The 26,228-nt window shown below is 37.1% G+C and overlaps 1 protein-coding gene across 8 annotated transcripts in view; it reads right to left on the reverse strand.

Moving 5' to 3' along the window:
• Positions 1-26,228, reverse strand: part of LOC127934242 (amyloid beta precursor like protein 2) — a 71,048-nt gene that overhangs the window by 16,093 nt on the left and 28,727 nt on the right. For 6 of the 8 annotated variants that reach the window (XM_052531489.1, XM_052531487.1, XM_052531486.1 and 3 more), the window contains exons 2-10: positions 20,789-20,962; positions 20,234-20,363; positions 10,977-11,089; positions 7,844-8,094; positions 5,036-5,238; positions 3,449-3,616; positions 1,506-1,639; positions 1,292-1,366; positions 1,050-1,208 (exon numbers count right to left, since the gene is read on the reverse strand). In XM_052531489.1, coding sequence (XP_052387449.1) covers positions 1,050-1,208; positions 1,292-1,366; positions 1,506-1,639; positions 3,449-3,616; positions 5,036-5,238; positions 7,844-8,094; positions 10,977-11,089; positions 20,234-20,363; positions 20,789-20,962 — 1,407 coding nt within the window. The remainder of the gene's footprint in view (positions 1-1,049; positions 1,209-1,291; positions 1,367-1,505; positions 1,640-3,448; positions 3,617-5,035; positions 5,239-7,843; positions 8,095-10,976; positions 11,090-20,233; positions 20,364-20,788; positions 20,963-26,228) is intronic. The other 2 variants (XM_052531490.1, XM_052531491.1) reach the window with 1 other exon arrangement.

The raw sequence follows: 26,228 nt of genomic DNA on the forward strand, positions 1-26,228 counted from the left end.
GTCAACAAAGGGCTGGTATTTACATACATGTGGTCAACACAGACACAATACCATCCACACCTGGTATTAACATGAATCTCAAACGCATCTCAACTGATGGGTCATTGACATGAAAAATTTATTAAATGATATGCAATTTTATACATTCAATGACCTCTTCTATGATGAGCATGTTTTTAATTTAATTTTGATACAACCGTCCTGACATTATGGTGGAAAAAAAGCCTCTATAAAATAAATTTTGCAAAAGAAAAACATTTGGTTTGGTAAAATCTATTTATTATAGAACTAGAATAATTATAATCATTTCGAAGTAAAAAAAAAAGCTTTATAAATGTAAAAATAAAAAGTTACAAAATTGCTTTACTCAAAGTTTGGAAAACACCTTTCAGCCAAACCAAAGTCATGTGGTGCAACCAACATGCAGGAAATAACAGGACACGAGCAGACCTTCATGACCGTGTGTCGACAAGTCTCTTAAAATACCAGATTAACCGACCTCTTTATGACAAGGAAAAGTTAGTTCAGGTTGTAAATGTAATTTGGTACGACTCTACATAAATGTTTTGGTATTTATATATTCATTATAAATTAATACCAGTGAATAAAAAAATAAAATAAAAAAAAACTTCTCAACATGAGAAAGATTTTAAACTCTTAAAAAACTAAGATTAGCACAGCAACAAGTATTCCGGGTATAACAAAAATATATTACTTTCTGATGGTTACACCAAAATACATTTTTTAAATAATTAAAGATTTTCTTTAAAATTAAGTACATTGTTTTTACATTTATTTATATTTTAAAAGTTTATTTGTATCATATTACAATACATATGAAACCAATATAAGTATATTTATAACACTTTTTAAGGATATTTTTGATTGTGGACACTCACTTATTTGTCATGCATCTTTTTTTACTAGATCAAGAAAGTAGAAGTTGTCAGACTACAAAGCATCTAACACCTGCATTTACCACCAAAGAGGATGTTCCTTTCAGTTGTAAACGGGTCTAGTAGGTTTTTAGATGTGGTGTATCGTCTCACCCTTGGTGGATCAGCCTGCAGAGCGGCTAGGTAGTTCTCCAGGGCAAGACGGCGGCGATCGTTCAGCATGGCCTCCACCCGGGCAAGATGAGTCTCCACCAGCTGCTGTTTCTCACTGGCTGCCTCCTCCTCCAAGGACTCCACCATAGCCTGGAAGTGCTGCAGAGAGAATAATAAAAACCCCATGACTAAACGGTCACATCGAAAAGGAGATGTCCTCTGGCATGGCAGCTGAGGTGTACCTGGATCAGTGTCTGTCTCTCAGCTTTGGGCAGGTTCCTGGCCTGGCTCTCAGCCTCCTCCCACTCCTTCCTCACCTGGTGAGAGCAACATATTCAAATCACTTGGGGCTCAAACAATGGCTGGGATCTCACTAGCCACATGGAAACAACTCCATAATGTCACATGACAACAACTGTTCATTGACCAGATGTAAATGAGTGACATCTCACTCACCCTTTCCATGCGGTTGCGGTGTCTGATCTCAAGTTGCTCCTTGGCCTTCTGGAAACGGCTGTGCTCTTTATCATCTGCTGGGGTCTCGAAGTACACATCCACGTCATCTGTTGGTTGAGGGGTGGGCGGCACAGCTGAGGGAGTAAAGGGAGGGAGATTATAAAAAGTGAAGCTCTCTCTCAAACACTAGACAGGAAGCATTTTTAGGAATCACAGCATTGCAGAAGCATAGGCTGTTGCTGACTCTAAAGGCCCCTTTCACACTGCACGTCGGACCCGGCTTATATCGGGACATTGCCGGGTCACTTTCTGTGTGAAAGCAAACACGTCCCGGGATTGATTCCGACAATGAACCAGTGTCGGGGACCAAGTAACATTGCCGGTTTCAACCCGGGACGAGCGCTGTGTGAACAAAAGCCAGATCTAATGCAGAGTCGTAGTGATGACGCACGTTATCGTGCGACTCTTTTACCGGCTGTTGTGAAGGAAGATCAACATTCGCGACGAAAACATATGTGCAAACTGTAATAAGGCAGGGATCAGTTAGTTCCTCACTTTCCGTGCTGACGCTGAGATCGTTTGCTTGCTTCAGTGAAAGTATAACGTGCCTAGCGTTTTCGACTCGTACATTACACGTCACGCGCTGATGTCACGTGTCATTACGGGATCTTTACGGGTTCTGTGTGAAAGCACGCACATATTCCGGGTAATCACTGGAAGTGTGAAAGTGCAAAATCTAGCGACCCGGGAACAATTGGCAGAACACTTTACCCGTGTATTTGCCGGAATGGCAGTGTGAAAGGGGCTTATGTAATCAGCAAATTATGCAGTCTTATAAGATTCGCTTTTGGACAAAATGTAAGGCAGGACTTAGTGCTTACTGAAACATTTCAGAGTTGAAGGAAATGTCCTATAGCAACACATTTTTTAAACATTCACACACACAAACAAATTGATAGAAAGACTTAAAGACAGGTAAGAAGGAGCGGCAGCTGACAAGAAAAAGAGACAACTAAGATCGGACCAAAGCGAAGAATAAGCTTCCCACGACTCAGGAGATGACTTTGTATTTCCCCTGATTCTGAGAGAACCAGACAGTACTTCATTTCCCATTCCTTTCATCCTGTCCTCTGAATAGCTCTCTTCTGACAGAACCGCTCGCCTTAGCATTTATCTTAAGAGTTACTGCACAGCTCTGCACGCTATGATCAAGATATGAGTTCAAATCAGATTTCCTTAGTATACAGATGACAAGACCGACATGATTACCCATAAGGCAGTGCACAAAAGGCAACATCAGACATGCATACTGATGAGAACAAACCGTCTTCAGCATCTAGACTGATAAGAGCACAAGAGAAACCTTGGATTATGAAGGTTAATGTGAAAAAAAAAAAAAAAAAAAACTCCCCACCATATTAAACCCATCATTTAATATTGCCAAAGGAACACAGGATGATGTTTCTACTCTTACATACATTCAAAACATTGGCAGATTAGAACTGAAAGACACACAAAGCAAAAGCAAAGACCGAATAACAAAGAATGGGACACTGCACAAACAGAAATAACAGGATAGACTGAATGAAATAAGATTAAACCAATAAAACATTAACTGTGGTAAAAACACATGCCCTTGCGTGTTTTTTTTTCTTTAGTAAAATTTTATCATTTTGATAATATTCCAATGACAAATTATTATTAGTGGTACAACTACTAATAAACTACTAATAAACAATAATAGGTAATTACATTGTATGTATTTTATGCATTACATGTATTTTATCAATCTTGCAATTGTATTGCAAGATTGCAACACTGTTTTAAAAGCAAGGCTGTTTTGAAATTCACATCTGGGTAAACTAGTATAGCATTAGTATTGTGAGAGAAAGCAAAGAGGGCGGAGCAGAAGGGGACGGAGTCCTTGGTGACGAGTGACTTACTCAAACGTTTACACACGGCCATGCAGTACTCCTCTGAGTCGAAATTGTTGCGGTTGCCGGCACAGCCTCCGTAGATGAAGTGCACACACTTCCTCTGCTGCATGTCGAAGTGCCAGCGAGGCATAGAGGCACGGCAGGGGCCGGTCTCCGCCTCCAGAGAACACACCGCTAATACAGGAGGGGAGGCGCAGTTAGAGCCTCCAGCCACCGGGGGCAGCTATGAGTAATGCCATTCAACTATAGAGCGCAACAATGACCGCGCACTTTTTTTTATTTTTACCCTGGGTCCAGAAAATCTTTCCCATTTACTTCCTCCATAGACTTTGCACCTAGAATATTCATTGAGGAATGACTAAAGGCGACAACTATAACGATAACTACATTAACATCCACGCGAGTTTGTTATAGTCCGGTGGATTCTGATTAGCTATATGTGACCCTGGAGCACAAAAGTAGTCTTAAGTTGCTGGGGTATATTTTTTAGCAAAAGGCAAAAAAACCTTTTATGGGTCAAAATTATCGATTTTTCTTTTATACCAAAAAATCATTAGGATATTAATTCCATGAAGATATTTTGTAAATTTCCTATCATAAATATAGATAACTTTAGTAATACGTCTGATAAGAATTTATTTGGACAACTTTAAAAGGCGATTTTCTCAGTATTTAGATTTTTTTTTTGCACGCTCAGATTCCAGATATTCAAATAGTTGTACCTCGGCCAAATATCATCCAATCCTAATAACCCATACTTAAGTTAAGTTAGTTAAGTTTTAATGGAAAGCTTATTTAGAAAGCTTTCATAAAATGTACACTTGAGACTGGTTTTGTGGTCCAGGGTCACATATGCACTTTTATCAGTCATCAGCTGAAGAAAAAAAAAAAAAAAAATTCCAACAATATTTTCCTCTGTTATCATTATATTTGAGGTGTGGACTTCCCTATTCTCAATTTAGAACAATTATTATCTTTTTAGTAATAGTTGTTTGTTATTGGTGTGAACGAGCCATTAGTATAAAAACAAATGAACTTCACAGCAAAATATTCAGATACCTACAAACACACAAGTTTGAGATTTCTGTAGGGAAATTTTTTAATGACATGCTTCACGGCTAGCGAGCACTGCTGAGCTCTGCCATAATTTTGTTTCCATGGCAGCAAGCGACTTCTCTGATTGGTGCATTCATCTTTATCAGGATTCTGGGTAATATAATTTTGGCCGTAGCATGCAGATTTTTAAAAAATGAAGTTAAAATCACACTGACGTGTGGCTTTATCAGAGTCAAGATCTTTTCTTGCAAGGTTTACATAACTGATCAAAGAAAATATATTTCTCTATGGAAAAAAATGAATGAGACTTATTTCTGGACCCCGGCTGTTGTGATATATAGGATGTATAGACAAATAGGCAAAAAATAAAATGTATACTTATTTTCAGAACTAAATGTAAAAAAAAAAATAATAATAATAAATAAAAAAATAAAAAAGTCTATAATTGTAAACCTCTATAGTACAGAGGACCAGAAATACGTATCAATGAATCACTGTGACTATGTAAATTAATGAAGGAAACAGTGTGATACCGACCTTCCAGTTCCTGCAGAGTTCTGTCACCATCCTGGCTTTCAGGGATGGCAGGTTTCTCTTTCTTCATGTCCTTTTCCTCACTGTCTCGGTCGTCCTCTTCATCTTCGTACACGTAGTGGTAGTCCTCCTCATCTCCGTCGTCCTCCTCCTGCTCCTCTTCAGCTGTGTCCTCTGGAGTGGGCTGCTCATTGGCAACAGAATTGCTAAAAAAGGATAAAAATATAGAATAAACATGGTTTAGAAGTTACATTTTTCTTACTGTCACGATCCGGTCACTGAACTTCTGTTAAATCACAACCAGAGGTACTCTTCCACAGCACACTACACAGCACACCCTGGACTACATTTCCCATGCTCCATTGCACCAATAACATTCACCTGAAAACAATCACACAGAGCTGCCTCCAATTACACACACACAGCACAATCATCGCTTTATAAGCATTGGACTTCCGTTCACACAGTGCCGAGTATTGTTCTGCGCATATCCCTCCCATAACAATAGCTTCAATACCAAGCCATTCCATGTTTGTTTTCATAGTCTTGTTTTAGTTTATAGTTTTTCATAGTTTAGTCTTTCTCTTGCTTTGCCTTGTTAATCGTGTTTTGACCCTTTTTTTTCTGGATACTGGATTACCCCCTCTTGCTTAGCCCTCTGGATATTGTACGCTCCTTGAAGACCCATGCATGCCCTAGGATTATTTTTGTTTCATGCCCTCTATAAACCAGTTTGCCAGTGTTTGATCCATGCCTGTTATGACATCTCTGTCCAATAAAACCTTGCATATGGATCCACACGTCTCATGTCTTGTCAGCCCGGTTACACTTACCTTTTAGCCTTTATTTAAACAGACAGCAGTAGAGTCCCAATCTACACCCTACTCAACATTTAAAATAGTATTGCTGCCCAAGTAATAATAATAAAAAAGCTCTTTTAATTTGTATTTATGAGCAGCTTAAACATTTTTTTTTTTTTTTTTTTTACAAATAGCCTTTTTTGATTCATAGGATAAATTGTGTCTTTCTTGAAATGAGAGTAAATGACAGGGTTATTATTGTTAAACCCATATGAAAGGCTACATTTCTCGTTTTGGACCAGTTCGAGATTGAGTACTAAAGTAACAAAAATTACACGCAATTACACACACTAATTCAAAACTATATATAGACATTAAACATTTATGAAAAAAAAAGTATAATAAAATATACTACAGAAATACAATCTAATTCAAAACATCAAAAACTATTTTAGTACATCAGTGATTCTAAAGTAAATTATGACACGTTTTATTTTTAGGTGAAATGTATACAAAGGACAGTAATTCAGGAAATAAGGAGGAGGAGACATGATAAAACTGACATAAGTGGGATGAGAGGGAAGGAGAACATGGGAAACGGAGGGAGAGGAGGAGCACAGGTTGGAGGTTTTATGATTTATGGAAGTGAATCAAGCAGCTGCCAGAGGTCAAAGGCATGGCACTCGAAAATATCCAGATGGTCAACCTAATTTATCCAACACTACACTCACACAGTGTACGCTCACACACACACATGATGTTTCAGCAACTACTCCTCAAATCATAATAAGATACGACAGCTCAGTCACACCAATACATCATCCTTTGAAAAGCGTGCTGGAGCATTTGCTTTGAGGAGGTTATGGAGGCTGTAAGTAAATAATTGACAATACAAAAAATGATGACATTGTGACTAAGCCGCTTTTTAGCAATTACTAAGTTAGATTGGCGAGCACAAGATACCTTAAACATGTGAACAATAGTGCATACAAATATAAATAGACATTAAAATGGTTTAATTTCTTTCTTTATGATTTCTTAAAACTGATCTGAAACTTTGGAGCCTTTTAAAACTGATCCGAGATACAAAAAAAATAAAAATAAAAAAAAAATAAAATAAAAAAAGCCTTGAAAAAACACGCAACCTTGGCCTCGTGTGGCAAAGTTTCAATGCAATTTATCTGTAAATATAAAATGTATAAAAAAAAAATTCTTGTTGATAGTGTATGATTAATTGTGGTAAATTAATTTAATTGAAATTGTGGTAAATGATTAAGCCCTTATTTCTGAAACCACAAACCACAGTGAACTAAAGGCCCGTTTACACTAAAACCAATCACAATAAAGATAACTTTAATGACAACTATATATTTGCATCGACACCAACGCACAAAAAACTCCTGCTTATTATAAACATATACTAAAGTTAAGATGTCTGCCATGTTAAAACGCTAATTCTAATTGACTGTCGGTATTTGATTTGTTGATCAACCGGATAAAATCTTTCTGAAAGTCATTGTACCGAGATTGATCCCGTGTCGTTATTGTTGTAGTTGTGGTGTATACTCCACTACAGAATGCTACTGCTATTAAAAATTAATTATTTTTAAAACTATTAAAACTATCTTTACAGTCATTGTCCTTGGTGTAAACAAGCCCTTATGGTGTGTTCACACCAAACAAGAAGAGAATATGCCCATCGCGTCCCTCGCTCTAGATTATTCGCGGGATGTTTTTCATGCCACTCGTATGTTTTTATTTTATGTTTCATATATTTTAGCTCTTCACTTGCACAAGATTAAAAAAAAATTTTACTTGCGCGGAAGACACTATCGAGGCAAATATCTCACGTTAAATTTACGTCAGGAAATCTCACGTCAGGAATTCGCCTATATTCACGTCCTTGCATTGACTTTGTATGTAATCTACCTGTGCAAATAATTTAAATCGCGTTTGGTGTGAATACATCGTAAGACTCATTTCAGAAGATCATGTGTATGCACTACATTACCTCTCCTCTACTACTTCATCATCATCATCATCATCCTCCTCCTCCTCCTCAACAGCAGGCTCCTCCACCTCCACCGCCTCATCCTCATCCTCTTCCTCATCATCTAGCTCGTTAGAAGGTGAAGCAGGAGGTGCGGGCTCTTCAGGACGAGTAGACGGGCAGCAGACGTATTCAGTGCCGTGGAACTTATCGATGCCACAGGGCAGCAGCATGCCGTAGCTGTGCAGGACCATGTTCCCCTTAGAGCAGGCCTAGAGAGAGAGTCAAGAAATCCCATTCAATTAGAGCAAATGTGCTCTGAAAGGCCAGTCTGCTGCGTAAGAACAGCCCGGAGAAATTTAGCAGAGCTCCTAAATGTCTGTCCTGGGATCAGTCGAGTTGCTTTCATAGAGTATGCACACACCGAGAATGAATGACGGCAGCTCAGGGTGATTTACAATTCCAACACACACTGTGACCATGTACACACTGCAGCTAAACCTGGTTGTGTCGTATTCTACGTTCAACTCTATTCTGCACACAGAGTTCACGGCATTCTGCATATTCTTTCATGAGGATGGCAGTGATGACAATACATGTCTGGGATGCAAGCGTAGCTTCACAAACTCAAAGCTAAACTTTATAGATCACATTTCATTCTTTACATATGACAACAATCATCAATAGTAAAGTATTGCAAAATGATGGAGTAATACAAAAATAACAACAATAATTATTTACAATTGCTGTTTGGTCAATGGTGTGCATATATCAGCTAATTAATAACTTTGAATCAGGCACATTTAATCAGAATTCAGAGTTAACATTAAAGACTTATATTTGTTAGTTTTGAAACTCAAGATTAATGTTGGTTAGTTTATTATATTTATTAGTTTTCTTATTATAATTATTTCACATTTATTCTGTTATGAATATTATCTTTTGGTTTCACCAATCAAAATAAGTGTAAATCATTTAATAAAACATTTAATAAAATTAAGATTAAGTGTATTTCATTTCATAAGATTACCATCACCACATGACTATTAAATGCATATATATATATATATATATATATATACACACACACACACACACACACACACACACACACACACACACACAAATATTAATTTTAAGCAAGAATGATACACTACCATTCAAAGGTTTGGTGTCAGTGAGATTATTATTATTTTTTTATATAATTCCTTTATTCTGCAATGATGCATTACATTGGTCACGGACCATGAGTGACAGCAAAGACTTTTAATTATTACAATAGAAACTATATTACATATAAAATATGTAAATATTCCTTTCTTGTGAACTTTCTATTCATCAAAAAATCCTAAAAAAAAAAAAAAAGTGGCGAAATTTCCCCAAAACTTTAAGCACCCAAACAGCATTTCAGAATTTCTGATTTTTGAAGGATCAATGTGACACTGAAGACTGGAATAACGGCTGCTAAAAAAAAATAAAAAATAAAAAATAAAAAAATAAAAAAACAGGAGAATTCCATAATTTTTTTAATCTATTAAACTAGAAAAGCCATTTTCTATTGTAATAATATTTCATACTATTATTGTATTTTTTTAACATATAAATGCACCCTTAAAATAAAGATAAGCGAAAGAGACTTTTAAATTACCTTAATGGCCCCAAACCTTAATAGTAGTGCATAAGTGTCTTAATGTTGATTACTTATAACTCTGAGATGCTCCATTGATGTGCTTTGCCTCTTTTTGACATTTTTGCCACACATAATCATAAACATCCAGTGTTAGTTAGTGACACACAAAGAATGATAACTTGAGGAATTTAAGCAGTTTATGCAAATGAATGCAGCGGTCACACCCAAAAACTGTGAAAATGCTCTACAAAAAACTCAAACTGTGGAAGATTCAAGCTGACAACAATTAGAAAAGACAGCACAGACGGCAGGGAAAAAAGAGAGGCAGAAGCAGAGCAGCATTCATGAGTTGTGAGTGAGTGTAAAACGAGTTCAAGAGCAGATTTGGAGAGCAGAGCATGTGTGTGTGAGGTGGCAGAAGTCTAGAGATTAGCAGTATTACAGCAGCTCAGCTTATCCAATTATCAGAGTGAAATGTGAGGACTCAAGCATGCAGCAGGAAAGGCTGCGAGAACGAGTGCACAACACACTGGAAAGCCAGCGATTTCTACAAGGGCTGAGGATGGCTCAGATGTAGAGGAAAATCACATTTTGATAAAAGCTTGTGAAAGCCATGTTCTGTAGGATCCTATGTTTTCTTTCGTGCTGAAAACAGACTGAATCCCATATTTTTGAAACCCATATTTTTTAAATACATACAATTATTAAAACTTTAAGGAATCACAATTTTTCTTCCATGTTTTAGTTTTAACAGTCAACCTCTGTTGTGCATCAGTTTGACAAAATACAAGGAACCATTTGGATTTCATTTAATTACATCGGTAACACTTGTTAATGTTTTTTATCATAAATTGTGAAAAAGCATAACAGACAAATTCATTGGGCACTATTTTTTGGAAAAAAACAATGTAATAAATTATTAAATTGCAAAAGTTTTTTTGAATATTATGTCAATCAATTAATTAGACATGCTTTTTGATTATTAAATTTAACTCAACCATTAAATGCAATCCAGAGAAATTGAAATAAAAATGTAACATGTAATTAAATGAACTAAAATGTAATTTAGGTAAACTGTACATATTTCATGATTTACCTTAGAGACACTTCTTGATTACTAAAATATATTAGCCATTAAAAAGCAAAATGCAAATAAAAATGGAATTCGGGAAAAAATTTTTAATGAATTTGGAAAAATTCACAAAGTCCTACTTCTGTCACGATGACCAAAAGTTGAGTGTGTTCTGGCAGCGACATCCATTGACCAATGAGAATTTCAGAGAAGCGGATCGAACTGTGTTTTTAGAAATGTAATTTACTGAATATCCATGACGTGGCTCCTTCTGCATCTTTTGCGAGCCCTATCTGTTGAATCTCATTTGTCCAAAGGCTGGCTTTACAAAGCTGTATATTAGATTTTAAATACGTTCACTGCAAGATTACTTGTTGCGCTGCTTCTGATTAAGCATTATTGCGCATTATGTAATCAGTGTCTGTATGTGGCGCTGGACGTTGCCATCTTACCTCTTTGGCCACACCGTGCCACTGCTGATGGCTCACGCAAATATCCATACGCTCCTTGTGGAAGAATTTACACTTCTCTGGCACCAGGAGGACGTCACTCACAAATTCCCCAACTGAAATCATAAAAACATACAGCATGCAGATTATTGGCAAAGCTGAGGCTGTAATATCTTGCAGCTGGTGCAATGCAAACAGCAAAACATCTAACACCCACTTCAACGAAACAGAATTGCAAATTTAGGACAACACAGCTTAATAATTCATCAACACATGGTCTCTTGCATTTTATAATGAGCATATTACAAATAGAGCAAGTGGCATCTGAATAGACATCTGGTCAGTACCAGGAGACAGAACAAAGATCTGGCTCACACAGACCGTCCCGTCCACAGCAGAGAGAGAGAGGTCTCATTGCACTTTTGAAGGAGAACTATGTAATTCTTGCTCAACATTTCTGAGTTTGAACATGGTGGTGCTTACAAACATTTTTCTGATCAGGCTTAACCACTGGAGTTTAGAGCAGGACAACCTGTTTGAGGGAGCATGTGAAGGAGTGAGTGACAGCTGAGGAGCTCAGATGCCATCAGACGGGACAGTATGGGATTGGGAGCCATATGCAGGAGAGTTATTACAGAGCTGATTTCAGGACAGCTGGGAGGCCAATCTGACCTTTGAGCCTGAACGACAGAGAAAGAGGTTGAATCCTTTAATGACCAGAAGTCTGTTCACAATAGAAGAGGATTGTGACCGTCCACAAACTGCTCATTTAGCCGTTACCACAAAACAGGCCTAAGGCCAAATCAGCCTGAATCCAGAGCCGAGGAAAGCCAGACAGGAGAGAAAGAAAAGGCCAGTGTTTTGGAAAATGAGAGGGTTTGGAGGAAAGAACTGGAAATCTAAGATAACACAGCTGTTGTTCGAACCAAAGCCTCTTCATGCCGTACAAACTCACACATGCACTCTTGCCAAAACTCGTCCTCATCGGCCCTCGGGGCCAAACTAGCTAAACTCCTTACATAATTGAAAACAGCATCTAACCTGAATGACTCGACATATACAGTTTTACTCACACAACTCATTCAAACACTAACACCAAACACTATCTAGGGCACTATGATTTCCTTTAGGCAGAAAATGTGGAAGGAATCACAGAATCCAGTTCAAAAAATAAAGATTGACTGTTTAATGAAGACCTTCTTGGAATTTGCCAAATTTTGGGTGAATAATTCAAAATATAGGGCTTTACTCTTGATCAAATGGCATGTGTATATGTAGACAACTTCATCTCCAGAGCTGCTCTAATCAATTCATGTGTTAAAACTATTGTCATATCATATACACACTCACAGAACTTCAAAGGTTTTAATGATAAACCGGCAAAATAAAAATTTGGTTCAACTTAAAAAATAAAGGGTGTGATTCTACAGTAGAACGTAGTTCTCTAAGTAATAATAATATTATTGATTTTTGAATACATTGTTTAAGTCCTATGAATTTGATTAGACATGCTTTCTGATCATTTTAACTAAATGTAATTTTAGCATTAAAGTCAAAAACGATGGATTTCATTGGGCCCTTGATTTTATTTTAACTAACTTTACTAAATTGTCTAACGTTTTATGATTTCAATTAAATTTGACAAACATTTTGATTACTATAATTTAACCATTTAAACAGAAAAAAATAAATGTAAAAACAGAATCCAGAATTTGTTTTTGTTTTTTGTTTAACACAAAACTGATTTCATAAGACCCTATCTAACTCGCGATATGAAATGCTGCATTGCTTCTCTTGCTACTGAGATGCACAGAGGAACATTATGAACTTAAAACAACACGCTCTTGATTATCACAGAAAAAAAACTACTTCCTTTCCAGCATCTTGGCTTGTAGGGTTAAAGGGATTACTGGCTTTAAAAGTTAACGACCAGAATCAGACAATATTATACAGCACATCTACAATAGTGGTAATATATTAAAAAATATATTTTATGGCTTGTTTCCATTATAAGTGCATTAAATGTCGATTTTAGCTTGTTTTCACAAGCTGAGAGGCAAGTCAAAATTATTTTTCAGGGGCAATCGACAGCATGTCACAGATGCTGTCGATAAAGCTTAACTTGTATTGAACCCGGAATGTTCACAACACAATCTGCTCTGCTGAAAAACCGTGTGGGTGATTCAGCAATTACATTATTTATTTTACAGCAGAAAATAAGTCCTGACAGCGCTGGTAAGACTGCGTGCTGCTGCTCAACTGGAATAAAGGGCTATCGCATTGATATCATGTGAACAGCGAGGCAGAGAAGTGCAGTATTCTACAACACAACACACACCAGCCAGGAAACGGAAAAAATACACTGCATGATGCATACTATTTATTCTTTTTACTAAATGCAATGCAAAACCATTAACCGTGTAGTATTCTACATTATTACATACCATCGTGTTTAATTCAGCATAATCTAACTACAATTACCTCAAAAATAAAAATGACTATTGTGCATTAAATAAATATTCAAGCAGATGCTGCAAACCATCAGATTCATTTGTCACTGAAAATGTAAAGTCAATGCAATACAATGTAGGATACAGTATTCACAAATTACAGCTACAAACATACTATACTGCTTCATATTACGTTATATGATAGTGCATGTTAAAATGTAAAAATATACATGGTATATACAATATTCTGTTGAAGTAGACAATGTTTCAAACAGTACATTCGTGGTCGCACTAGGATGCAGGTTTCACTTAATTTATTTAAGAAACAAATATGGTTATTAGGCTTTTTTTATGAAAAGAAATCATCTCTTTTGGCAATGTGAATAAATAATGTGTCAAACAGGATAAATATAGATTCTAGAAAAATATGTTGTGTTGAATACTGCATTTTTTGGAATATGTATTAGTTGCTCAAACGAGCCCCTGTCCATTGACCCACAATGCCAATAACCAAAAAGCAACAATAAAGCACTTTTTTTTTTTCTTTTACTTTATTTTAAAGTCTTTGGAAGTCATTTGTAAGCTCTGTGTGAGCTAACAAATACATTTTTTTTTTTTTTTAAATTTAACTATTCTCTGGTAATCAGAAAAAAACTGCACAATAATGAACCGTGCTAGTTTGAAGTCACCGATGGCAAGCGTGCAAAAGAAAGAATGCAAAAGAATTGCAGGAAGATTCTTCAAAATCTGGACAAAATAAAAGCATACAGGTGTGGAACGATCACTGTATTCCTGGATTAATTATTCCTTTGATAATAATTAAATATACAGTATTTAGGCCAATGGGTATTCGCTCATGTAATCCCTGATTTTCCATTTTATATTAAACAACTGTGCATGAAATGTGCATGAAAGAACTTGACTTGTAAAGGCAAACTGCAGACTCACGACATGATCAAAAAACTCTTAGATGCTTCAACAAAGGCTGGAAAAAGCAGCATATTACAGTTGGTTAGAAAGAGACAAAGGGAGAAAAAAATGCTATGAAGAAAAATGACAAAAGGATTGAGGCCAACTGCTTTCATCTTCATGGTTTATAGCCCAGTTCTTCTGCTCCGTCCCAGTCCTGCATGAAAGATTTATGGCTATTACACATTAAACACCGTATAATCTCTCTAAAAATGATTTTCCAGTGTTTTTTTCCATTTGTATCTCTGGTTGTATCTATCAGAATCTGCCTGCATCCGCGTCTGTTTTCAGAAACACTAGCATGAGATGAACAAGAGTAACCTTTGGAGAGCTGAACACTGCTGATGTTTCTGTGGAGCAGAGCCGCTGTTGATTTGGCACAATCTTCTCTGCTAAAGAGCTGTTTATCTCAGCACTACCTTGTATTGGTATCATTCAGGACTATTATGGCTATAGGATGAAATAGTCAGCGACCAAACAAACCCAAACAAAATACTGGAAAACGTCTGCTGGCTGCCCATTAGTAGTTCACATCAGCTGAATCAAGCCAATGTTTGAAAGTAAAGAGCTAATGGTCAAATACGAGCCCTGCTCTCCGTTGACCAGAATAGCTCTGAAAACTCATTAACATTCACCCGCAGATGTAATTACTGCGCTCATATAAACCTCCTCATCTTAGGCTTTCTCCATTTCGTTTAAGGAAACTGAAACTAAAATGATCAAGGGAAGACTGATTAAAAACAGGAAAGTTCATACAAATATCTATTCTTTCATTTATGTGCCGTCATGTTATTCCAACCCATAAGACTTTGTTCATCTTTGAAACCCAAATAAAGATTTTGTGAATGATGTCAGTCCCTCCACTGAAAGTCCATTGCATAAAATTTGGCTTAAAAATTCATAAAAACATTGCGAATCTTCTGAAGAAACCCAATCGCTGTACTCTGTATATGTGCGCTGATCAATGTTTATATGTTATTTAAAGTCGAAATTAAATTTATTCATCACATAAAACATTTAAAATCTGGATTTTGTTTTTATCTCCATGAACGTTTTGAAGACTCAAGATTTTGGTGAAATGGACTTTAAATTTCATTAAAATAGCTTCATTTGTGTTTCAAGATTAACAAAAGGATTTGTAATGTCATATGCCTTTCATGTAACATAAAAAGAGAAGTTTAGAAGAATGCTCATGCTGCTGGTTTCAATACACTTTTGCACATGGTTTAACTTCGATGCAGAAACAACCATGCAATGCAGCATGAACATTTCCCCTTCTTTGAGGATGACAATTTTAAAAAAAAATTTTACGAGCATGCATCAGATTTTTTAAGGCATGCAACTGCTTGGAAGTACAAACAACAATACTGCATAACCCTCAAGCCCAAGCATATGCTCTGCAGTAAGAGACAGAGAAACAGATGAGCCGCCCATTTCACTGCATTACACTACAAAAACAAATCACTATCTCTAATTAAACTCCAGAGGCCAGGATGTTGCTGAATCACAATGAAACCTCCTCATTAATAACAGCAGTTAAACCCCAGAGGAAGTGGAGAGGTGAGCCTGAACACGAGCCTCGAGTCTCGCTGATGTACCAATTCTGTTCAAGTTACAAATGTGCTTTAAGAGGAATACAGAGAAATGCTTTTCCAGACACAGAATACATCTAGTCCTTGACTTCAACTGGAATCACCATCAACTGCAGCCAGAAAGACCCACACATTTTTATCAAAGCAAACATCAATATTTTCTAATATTTTGGTTAGGGTAATGGGTTTGCATTAAGCACCAGTCCATAAATTGTCCAGCATAATTTGTGTTTCAGACCTGAATGATCAAAATCACTTCAAATCCTGCAACTTTTAAGAAGAAATGTGGGGTTACTTTTCTAAGCAATCAGAGACGAGGACTGTAAATCGGCAGAAGTTAAACTACTGTATCGCAACAACCCAAAAACATCCTAGCTACTACAAAGCAACGCAGTAATTTGTTATGTTCAAAAAATTTGTTGTGGGTTTTGCTGCGGTGTCATTTTTCTCTTTTTATCTACAGCCAGTTTGCATTCTCCACTTCAGATCAATAAAACTATTTCCATCGCGACGCATAAGTAGAGAAAGTTGTTGATGGAACAGTGTGGTGCTGCTATATGGAGACTTAAACAGCTTTAGATTCCTCCAGACCGAGAGATTCGATTGGCAAACTGTCATTCATAGAGAAAGAGACACAGGAAGCACTGGACTGAAAGTGCATCGTCCGCCCGACCCGGTCAATCAAACAGCAGCCGACGTCAGGTGATGCGAAAAATACAAAAATCAGCCATCTTGGAAAGCCTCCGACCGTCGGCCCATTTCACAGTCGGCTGGCAGCGCTAATGGCTTTTTTCAGCCCGCAAAGAGCCACAACTCAATCCTCTACAAGAGCGGGACAAACACGGGAGGAGATGAGGTAAAGCCATGGACAGCAGCTTCTCCTCGGAGACGTAATGAGATAAATGTTATTTTCTTATGTGGATTAGAACCATTTGAAATATGGGACTGGAATCATTTATTTTCTTGAGAAAATTAATAACAGTGGGAAGTTATTTGTGCCTGGTTGAGTAAAAGTATTTCTGAATATATTTGCATTACTGGTGGTTTATCAGGGGTTGAGTGCAATTTATATTTTTTCACCAAATATACAAAATAAAGAGTTTAAAACTACTTGTCACTGGGAAGTTATTTTGAATTTTATGCCTAATCAGAATAATATAATGATTGCTGAAATGTAAAACTGAAGATTCGTGCAATGATGCTGAAAATGCAGCTTTGCACAGAAATAATCTGCATTTTAACATATTCAAATTGAAAAAAAGTTGAGCATAAGAGACTCCAAAACATTTGAACAAAACATGATTCCATCATTTATTATGTAGAGATTCTCCACTGATGTGTTTTCAACTTAAACTGTATATCACCACAAACACACGGTCAAAAAGCCAGAGACTGTGTTAGCAAGGAAAAAAAAAAAAAAAAAAAAAAGGGGTTGACCGAAAGAAAGTCTGTTAAAGAGAGTTTACCAACTCTGACAGTTTAAACCACCCAAATGACCAATTTGCCTTTGGCATTTGCTGGAAAAACTCTTGGAGGAGAGGCAATGTATTGTAGCCACCTCTGTGGCATGAGAAACTATAACACACACACACACACACACAGACACACACACCCCAGTGGATCTCCACCAGCCTCTGTCTGAAAGGGGAAATGGGATTTTGCTGTATTACTATCAGTGGCGGCTCGTCTGGGGAGCTCTCGTGCCTCCATTGGTAAAAAAATAAAAAAATAAAAATAAAAAAACTTTCAGCGTTGAGGAGTGTTGAGAAAAGAAACCTTGCTAGGGAGGCCTCCCCTTCTGGTATATCAACCAATCATAATAGAGACGGTAATTACGTGCTATTAGTTTGGACGTCTGCCACTGCACTGATAATGAACCCAGTGCTTATGAGTAACAATATTGAATTTGATCGTCAACAGATTTACCAAGCTGTCATTCAAACAGTATACATACCAAATTAAAAATAAAGGGAGAACACGCCTATGCTGTATAAAGGCTACAGCAGTCGTGGCTTAATTAAATAGCACAACAGGAAGCTCTCTTTTAACACAGACTTTTGGATGTTTGCGTCAAGTGATAGGCCAGGTATGTGAAATGATATAATCTAGCTGCATGTCTGTTGTTTTCTTAACGTTTTCTGACTTAAAGCAACCAAAAAGCCATTTTAAAGTGGTTAAGCAAATAATAATAATCGGCAGGGATCCCCAGACCAATACAATCAGTGTGACTGATTACTACAAAGTTCTCCACACAGTAATGGCTTTTCGCCACAATGCCTTCTTCCTGAGACCTGTGTTCAGGAGTAACAAGCAGCAGCACTTACTGAACTTTTTTCAAGTAGTGTGGCAGTAATTAACCTTAGTTTAACTGTAGCTACTTTTTCCAACAAGAAAACACTTTAAAAGTCATGAGTTGAGAAATCATATTTTCCTTGATGTTTTAACATTGAAGAGATCATTGTACTGTTATGTATAACAGTTTCAGAGCTCAAAAAAGCTTTTATTGAAACCAAGACCTGAAAATGACTTGTTTCAGATTTGTCACATTGTGACATCATAGTGCAACAAAAGCCTGCCTCTACAAAATCAGATCAACGCCTACTTCTATCATCATGTCTTTGGCTCCGCCCACCGAAGCATTAAAGTTCCCATTTTTCGTGCTTTTTTGAAGCTTTGATTGTGTTTACAGTGGCAATATAACGCGTTCATGTTTCGCGTGTAAAAAACAGTATTTTTCACACAATTAACCTATCTGTATACCGCTGTTTTCACGGTCATAAAAACGGGCTGATGACTTCCTTGTTCTGTAAAGTTCCTCCTTCAGAAATAAGTAACGCGTTCTGATTGGGAAAGCGGTTCCTGTGTTGTGATTCGACACCAGCTGAGCGCAGCTGCCCTCCTGGTAACGCGATTGGGCTAGTTTTGAGAAGCAAGTGGGCAGGAGCATGTGCTGGAGATGTACTTATAATCACAGGAGTGTTTTTACTGATGAGATGCGCATGAAAATTGCATTCAATTTATTTGCACAACCCTACCATCTAGTTAAAGCTAAACAGTGTTGCCCTTTGTGTAATAAGTTACAGAAACTGTTAAACGCACCAACTTAAATAATAAAATATACTTACCGGTTGTGGTCCATAAACAACGCCTTCTCCAGACAAAGAGGGAACTGCTCCATCTTTCAAGAATAATCTTTGTGCGAATCCGGCATTAAACTGATTGAGATTGAGGAAGCTGTCCTCAGCAAAATGTGCTGCATAGTTTTACATGTGGATTATAATTTTCAGGAAGAGAGTTAAACATAAATTTTAACCATTGATCTCTGGGAAGCCCAAACGAAGGTGATTGGACTCCAAGATTAAAATAACAGCGTTTCAACGACATGGCGACAAACACAAACAACACTTCCTCTTCTCCGTCGGAGCGCCCCGTTTTTTGTGAATTCATGTGGGCGGAGGTTAGTCAAAAAACTGTTTTAGTGACGTCATTACTGCAGGAACTAGAGGGATGTAGTCCAAACGGGTCATTTTTTGTGTAGGCGAATTCTGTTAAATAAAAAAAATCTCGCTTGGCATTGAACTTTGAGCTTTAGAATTCTACAGATATTATTTATACTCTAACAACAACAACAACAACAACAACATTACACACTAACTAAAGTTTAAAACATGGGATCACGAAGAACGGGACCTTTAAAAAAACATTACCTTCCAAAGGATCCTAATCCTAGGAAAGTGATTATTAATTTTTAACTACGTGGATGTTTAAGTAGAGCATTATTTGTTTGTTCAGTACATTTCACTGTAAGATATGGACCTGGTCCATTCTAATGCCTAATCTTAAATTATAGACTGAAAGTGAACAAAAAACACTTCCTTTACAATCAGGGTATATATATTTATTTTTATTTTATAAATGTAAAAAAGGAAAAATGGTGATACTAACATTATAAATGCCCATCGTGAAACATTATCAAATAAAAAAAAAAATTCTGTTCATAGCCCCTTTAATGCGTCATAATTTCTTTGTATTGTGCAATATATTTTGGAGCCTGTAGCCAATCACAGACGAGGAACCGTAGCAGCTACCTGGGCTCCAGTGCAGGGAATGAATCTGATCTTTAACGTCTTCACCTGTCACTTTGAACTGCTGTTCTTGCTTCTCAGATGTCTTACTTCAAGCCCACAGGGCATTCTGGATAACTGGCCATTTAAAAGGACAACAGAGCTGTCAATCACACACCACTCACCCAAGCACTTGTAGGGGATCACGATGTGAGCGTGGCCCTTGCACTGTTTCTTGTCCTTCCTGCACCAGTTCTCAATCTTCACTGGCTGGTTGGCCTCCACCACATTTGTGATTTGCAGTTCAGGATACACCTAAAAAGAAAGAGCGAGAAGAGATTGAGTCTGTACATTAAGTGGTGATGCATGCTTCACAATCTCCAGACACCATCTGCTCACGATCTGGAACGAACACAAGATTCACTCTCTCCTGAAATACAGGACATCAATAAAATAAAAAAAGCAATCTCAAAATGTACAAGTACGGTAGTGCTGTTTTTACATTTATAATAAAGTAATAAATATAAAAAAAAATTGAATGCTAGTTTAAAGTCAGCGTGAAACGCAACCCAATCTATGCATTTCCAAGCAAAGCAGGATTTAAGGGAAGATGTCATTAATCACCAATTCATGATATTGCATATATATGCTCAAGCAGACAAGCTCATTGCTCACTTCCTGCAAGGATTGAACAAAAAATGCATTTTAATGCACATGAATGTTTTGTAACATTGTTTTACCTCTTGACAGTATTGCAGCACTTCTTCTTTGGTTCCGACGCAGGATTTGGATCCGGAAGGGTCCGGCTCCCAGCGGCCAGTCTGGATATTAATGTGCATGTTGAGTTTGCCGCAAAACATGGCAACCTGCGGCTCTGCAACAGCAAATCCAGTACCAGCATTGGCTGCCAGCGCCTGAGGAGCAGAAAAGAAGAAACGTTAATGGACACTCTTATTATAGTCCAATAAAAGTCAAGCAGGATCAGACCTGTCATAATACACTCATAGGGGCCTAGACATAACACAGGACGTCTTTTTTAATGACTGATTTCGGCCAGAGACAAATAAAAGCATAGCCCAACCCCCCAATCTGTCCACTCTCATAAAGAAAGATGTAATCTGGAGTGAGCAGAATGAGCAGAATGAGAAAGTCCGAAGCAGTTATCATCACTAACGACATACTCCTTGTGCTCTAGGGTCCCTCTTTGTCCTATCAAAGGGATTTTAAATTGGATTTGGTTTGTGTGCTTATACAGGCTTGATCGCATAGAGTCTGTCAGTCCCGTCCATGTTTGTTCTTAGCATACGGTCATGCCTCCGAACTCACAAAGTGACCTTCCCGATGACTCCTTGAATCGCTTTAAAACACTCCAGGGACAAAAGGAAAATGTCCGACAGCCTCTAAAGGCATCATTTCCTGCCGATGGCTGAGGTTGATGATGCCTGCTTCACTGCACAACTCTCAGCAGTGACCCAGCGTTACTTTTCTGAACGACTGGGATTTTTACTTGGTATATACAGCGGTAAACAAGCTTCATGTTTGCTGTTAAAGGTCAGAGAAGGTGGGAAAATGCAAAAGACTTTTGATTTCCAAATGACTAAGCCCAAAAACTGGTTTCACAAGCTCAAACAAAAAATCCCCAAAGTAAAGTTTCCCCCCTCTCGTCCCTTTTTGCCCTTCCTGTAGATTGCACACACTCTTGTTTACATCATGTTCTTCCCCTTTTCCTGAAACAGGAAGCAGCTTCGCCCGGCCTGTCATTAAAGCTCTACACTAACACTTCTCGACTGTGATGAAAGTTAAGATTTATTCCAAGTAACTGTAAGATTACACTCCTGAAATGTGAACAAGCTGGTTTAAAATCCCAGGGCAGTTACAGTAATCCCCTGCAGTCTGAAGACAGATCTCGCCTGAGGAGGTGACGGCCCAGACCTGTCTCCACACAGCAATCAACATCTCTACACAAACACACTTGTATTTATGAAAAACATAAGTGAGTTGTGTTTCATACTTTAGAAATAAAAGTCTCTAATGCTCACCATAAGAAAATTTGCTCAAAAAACATTTCTTATTATCAGTGTTGAAAATAGCTAAATATTTAAGTGGAAACTGATATTTATTTTATTATTTATTGTATTTTATTATTGATTGATTACATTATTTATTTATAGAACAGCACCCCCCCCCCCCCCAATATTAATATTTTATAACATTACAAATGTCTCTACTGGCACTTTGATCAACAATGCATTTTACTGAACAGACGTTTATTTAAAAAAAAAAAAAAAAAAAAAAGAAAATCTTGTTGACCCCAAACTTTTGAATGATTGTGTTATTTATTATATTATAATATTATACATAAGCTTATATGATCTTGTAAAAATAATATTATAATAAAAATAATATTACTGATTCTCTCTTTTCAGGATTTTTGATGAATAGAAAGTTTAAAAGAACAGCATTTATATGAAGAAAAAAAACTTTAATACAATGCACCCGTTTTGAAAAAAATAAAAATAATAAAACTAATAATAATAATAATACAAAAGAAAATAAATAATAATAATAACAAACTTATTTAAAAATATAATTATTAATAAATATTGATGATATTATTGGTCATGTTAATAAGAAATAAACGTTAATAACAACAACAACACCTACGCATAAAAACTATAAACTAGAAAAGTGAATTTAAAAATAATAATAAATAAACCTTTGTGACTCCACATAACTGCTCTTGAGTAACCAGTTCATAAATCATTTTAAGATTACAGGCGCAGTGGGAGACACGTGACTTGTGGAATTGCCACATGTTCGCAACACAGCAGCCGAGTAAACAAGCAGATCATCCTGTCTTTAAAATGCTGTAGAAAGAGAGAGGAGGAGGAGGAGAAAAGCAAAGGATAGGTTTGGAGAGAGAGAGATTGAGAGAGAGACCGCATTGTAAATCTGCCCAGAGGAGGGCGAGGACGCCCCAGTAAGACCACACAGACATGACGGCTTCATCAGCCATGCCTCCGTCATTCCTTCCACTCGTCTGGATACGCTCCAAACAACACCAACAGCACACAAATCCTAGTTACTTCACAACCGCTCCCACTATGTTATGCAAGACACTTTTCATAATCCAATCAACTCACAACCGATAAAAGAGACCCATCTTTTATTATTTTGCGGCTGAATAACCCATTTCACCTGGAATTATGTCAGATTTTGGAAGTAAAATGGGTTGTGAAAGATGCCTTTATGAAGCCCTGTATAATTAAGCCGATGCATTTCTTAGCAGTATATAAACAGCCCTTCAGAGGGATGACTGACAAATAACTCCGTCAAATCCCTAGCCTTTATTGTTCAAAACTATCACAAAAATGGATTACACATAATAATGGGAACATTACTCACAGCAGACAATTTGAAGTCTGACAGTAATAAGCCTGAAACATACCGAAGGCAGCACATTTATTACAGAAGTGGCACTTTGATGGCTGGTGATGATTTAACAAGTGAAACTTCTTGGAGAGAGTGAGTTACTTCTCTAAATGCATGCCCTAAAACAGAGTTGCTTTAGTTATTAACAATATTGTTGTTTGATTAATAAAGACATAATATACAGGGGGCAAATATCCATGAACGAAGGTCTTGTGGGTTTGGAACGACATGATGGAGAGAGTTATGGCTGCATGATTATGACAAATATCATAATTGTCAAATATTCCTTTGAAATTGTAATTGCGATTATTAATTTACGATTATTAACCTGTTAACTGTCACTGGGCCCCTCGGTGGGCCCCCTACATTTACTTCACTATATTTACTAGTGTTGTCATAAGAACCGGTACTTCGGTACCAAGTCGGTACTAAAAAAATGAAAATGTGATGGTACCAGGTTTCTTTAAGTTGCGATGGTACAGAGTACCCGGTCAACCCAGTTCTTGACGCATACATCGCTGTGATTTCCGCAATGCAGAAAACGCAGACAGAATCTCAAAATCCAGTCATGAAAATGAAACTTACATTTTAATATGGACAGTCACATAATTTGCCAAGTTAGCATAAATTAATCAAATCAAATCTCCATATGGACCAGTATCTGTAAATGTTAAGCCGTTAAGTTGGTTGAATATGAATCCTATTTTTCCCGCGCGTCTCTGTGTGAATGAATGAATGGTTTGTTTACTACATAAACTGAAGCGCGTGATGCCTGCAGTAATTTCAGCATCTGCTGTCTCAATGAGGACAAAAATACAAACTACATCACCAGAACTGTTCTGAGTCACTTCACAAGAATTTTACTGTTTCATTTGAGTAAAACCAGTGTCAAAATAAAAGTAGCCCGTCAAAATAAAAGTTAATTTTTACACAAAGGCATTGTGCTAGAAATATTATTATTTAGTAGAATGTTTGTGATACTGCTACTACTGTTGAAAAAACTAATAAAACTATTTTTAAAGAAATAAAATCACAATATTTTTCCATGTTTAAATTTTAATAGCAAATCCCCTTTATTCACCAAAAAATAAAATGTTTAAAATTCATTAATTAAAAGACAAATAAAATTAGGGTGAAACTGGTTTACTATTTTTCATAATTATATTACTTGTAGAGAAACTTTAAAACACAATTGTAAATAAGTATAGAGAATGACATTGGTTTTATTTTTAAATGATAATATATTTTTTTCTTCATATTATTGTGTTTTGCTTTGGTGCCGAAATTGGTTTTTCACTGGTATCGGTACCGAATACTGAAATATTTTGGTACCGTGACAACACTTTATATTACAATAAAATCCTAATCTAATCAATGACAAACTATATATCGTTGGTAAGGTCTAAGACTCCTAAATAGATACAAAAAAAAAAAATCTTCTTTGTTGCCTTTTTCTCTATTCATCTCTAGCCATTCACAATGTTAGGTGTTAAGCATGGTTAAAGCTACACTGTCACACTTTATCTTTTCATTTATTTATATGGTTATGACATATTGGTTTACATTGTGCATCATGCTGATATGTAATATTGTTACAGTCATGTTAATAGAGCTTAATTAGAGCTAGAGAGAGAGAGAGAGAGAGAGAGAGAGAGAGAGAGAGAGAGAGAGAGAGAGAGTTTATGCCAGAAGGTAGAGAGATGGGACAGAAAATCAGAAAAGAAGGACAGGGGTGATGGAAGACACAGAAAGAAAAGGCCAGTAACAATGACCAGAGTAAGCAAAAAATACTCCAGCTTTAAGTGCAAGAGCAGCAGTAAGTGGAAGACAGAAAGCGGCAGACCATTTCAAAAGCACTTAAACTTTGACTGACACACTCAAAGAAGTGGACGAGGCTCCCGGGGAGAATCAGAATCGGCGCGAAAGCTAATGTACCCATGAGAAGGGTGCATGCTGTGGGTCCTCATCTTAAATATGCTGAGGGCATTTACTTTATACACATAATACAAGCTCTCACACACACACCTGTATCTTCTGTGTTTAGACCTGAAAGAAGACCTGAAAGAAGCCGCAGACAGTGGGATGGAGTCATGGGCACACTAATGAGAGAGATTTGGAAATTGGCGTCACTAATGGACAAACACAAACAACAGAGACCTTGTGAGGAAATGAGGCTCTCATTCCAGCGAATCTGACCTCGATCAGCACAAGCACAGTCTGCGAGTTTTGCTTCTCTTCCCCTTTTATATTTGCTCATAGTTCAGACACTCTTTCACAATGTGTCCCGCTGGAGACAAGCTTCCTGTGGCTCTGCTTGTTATATTGACACAGACCTGAAAGAACACTCCCCATCCATCTACATCCTGAAGCGCAGAACACAACCACATGTTAAATATCACTGTAAAGACAGAGACAGAGACGGCACAGTATGCTTCAGTTTGCCACAATATGAGGAACTCTGTTACTGGATTTAATTACTGAAATTTAAGGCTGAATTAGATCAAAAGGTTTCAGCATCAATTCAATCTTCAGTGTCGCATGATTCTTCAGAAACCATTCTAATATGCTGATCAAAAACATTGTTTCATGCATGCACACACACACACACACCTATATAATAAACATGCATATATATGCACACACATATGCCGTGTTTCCACCGAAATTACCCGGAACATTTGTACCAGGAACTTTTTTTCCCAGGAACTTTTTTCCCCCCAGACCTGTTGCTTTCTGCGTTTCCACCGC

Source organism: Carassius gibelio, chromosome A18 (assembly GCF_023724105.1).
Source record: "Carassius gibelio isolate Cgi1373 ecotype wild population from Czech Republic chromosome A18, carGib1.2-hapl.c, whole genome shotgun sequence".
NCBI lineage: Eukaryota > Metazoa > Chordata > Actinopteri > Cypriniformes > Cyprinidae > Carassius > Carassius gibelio.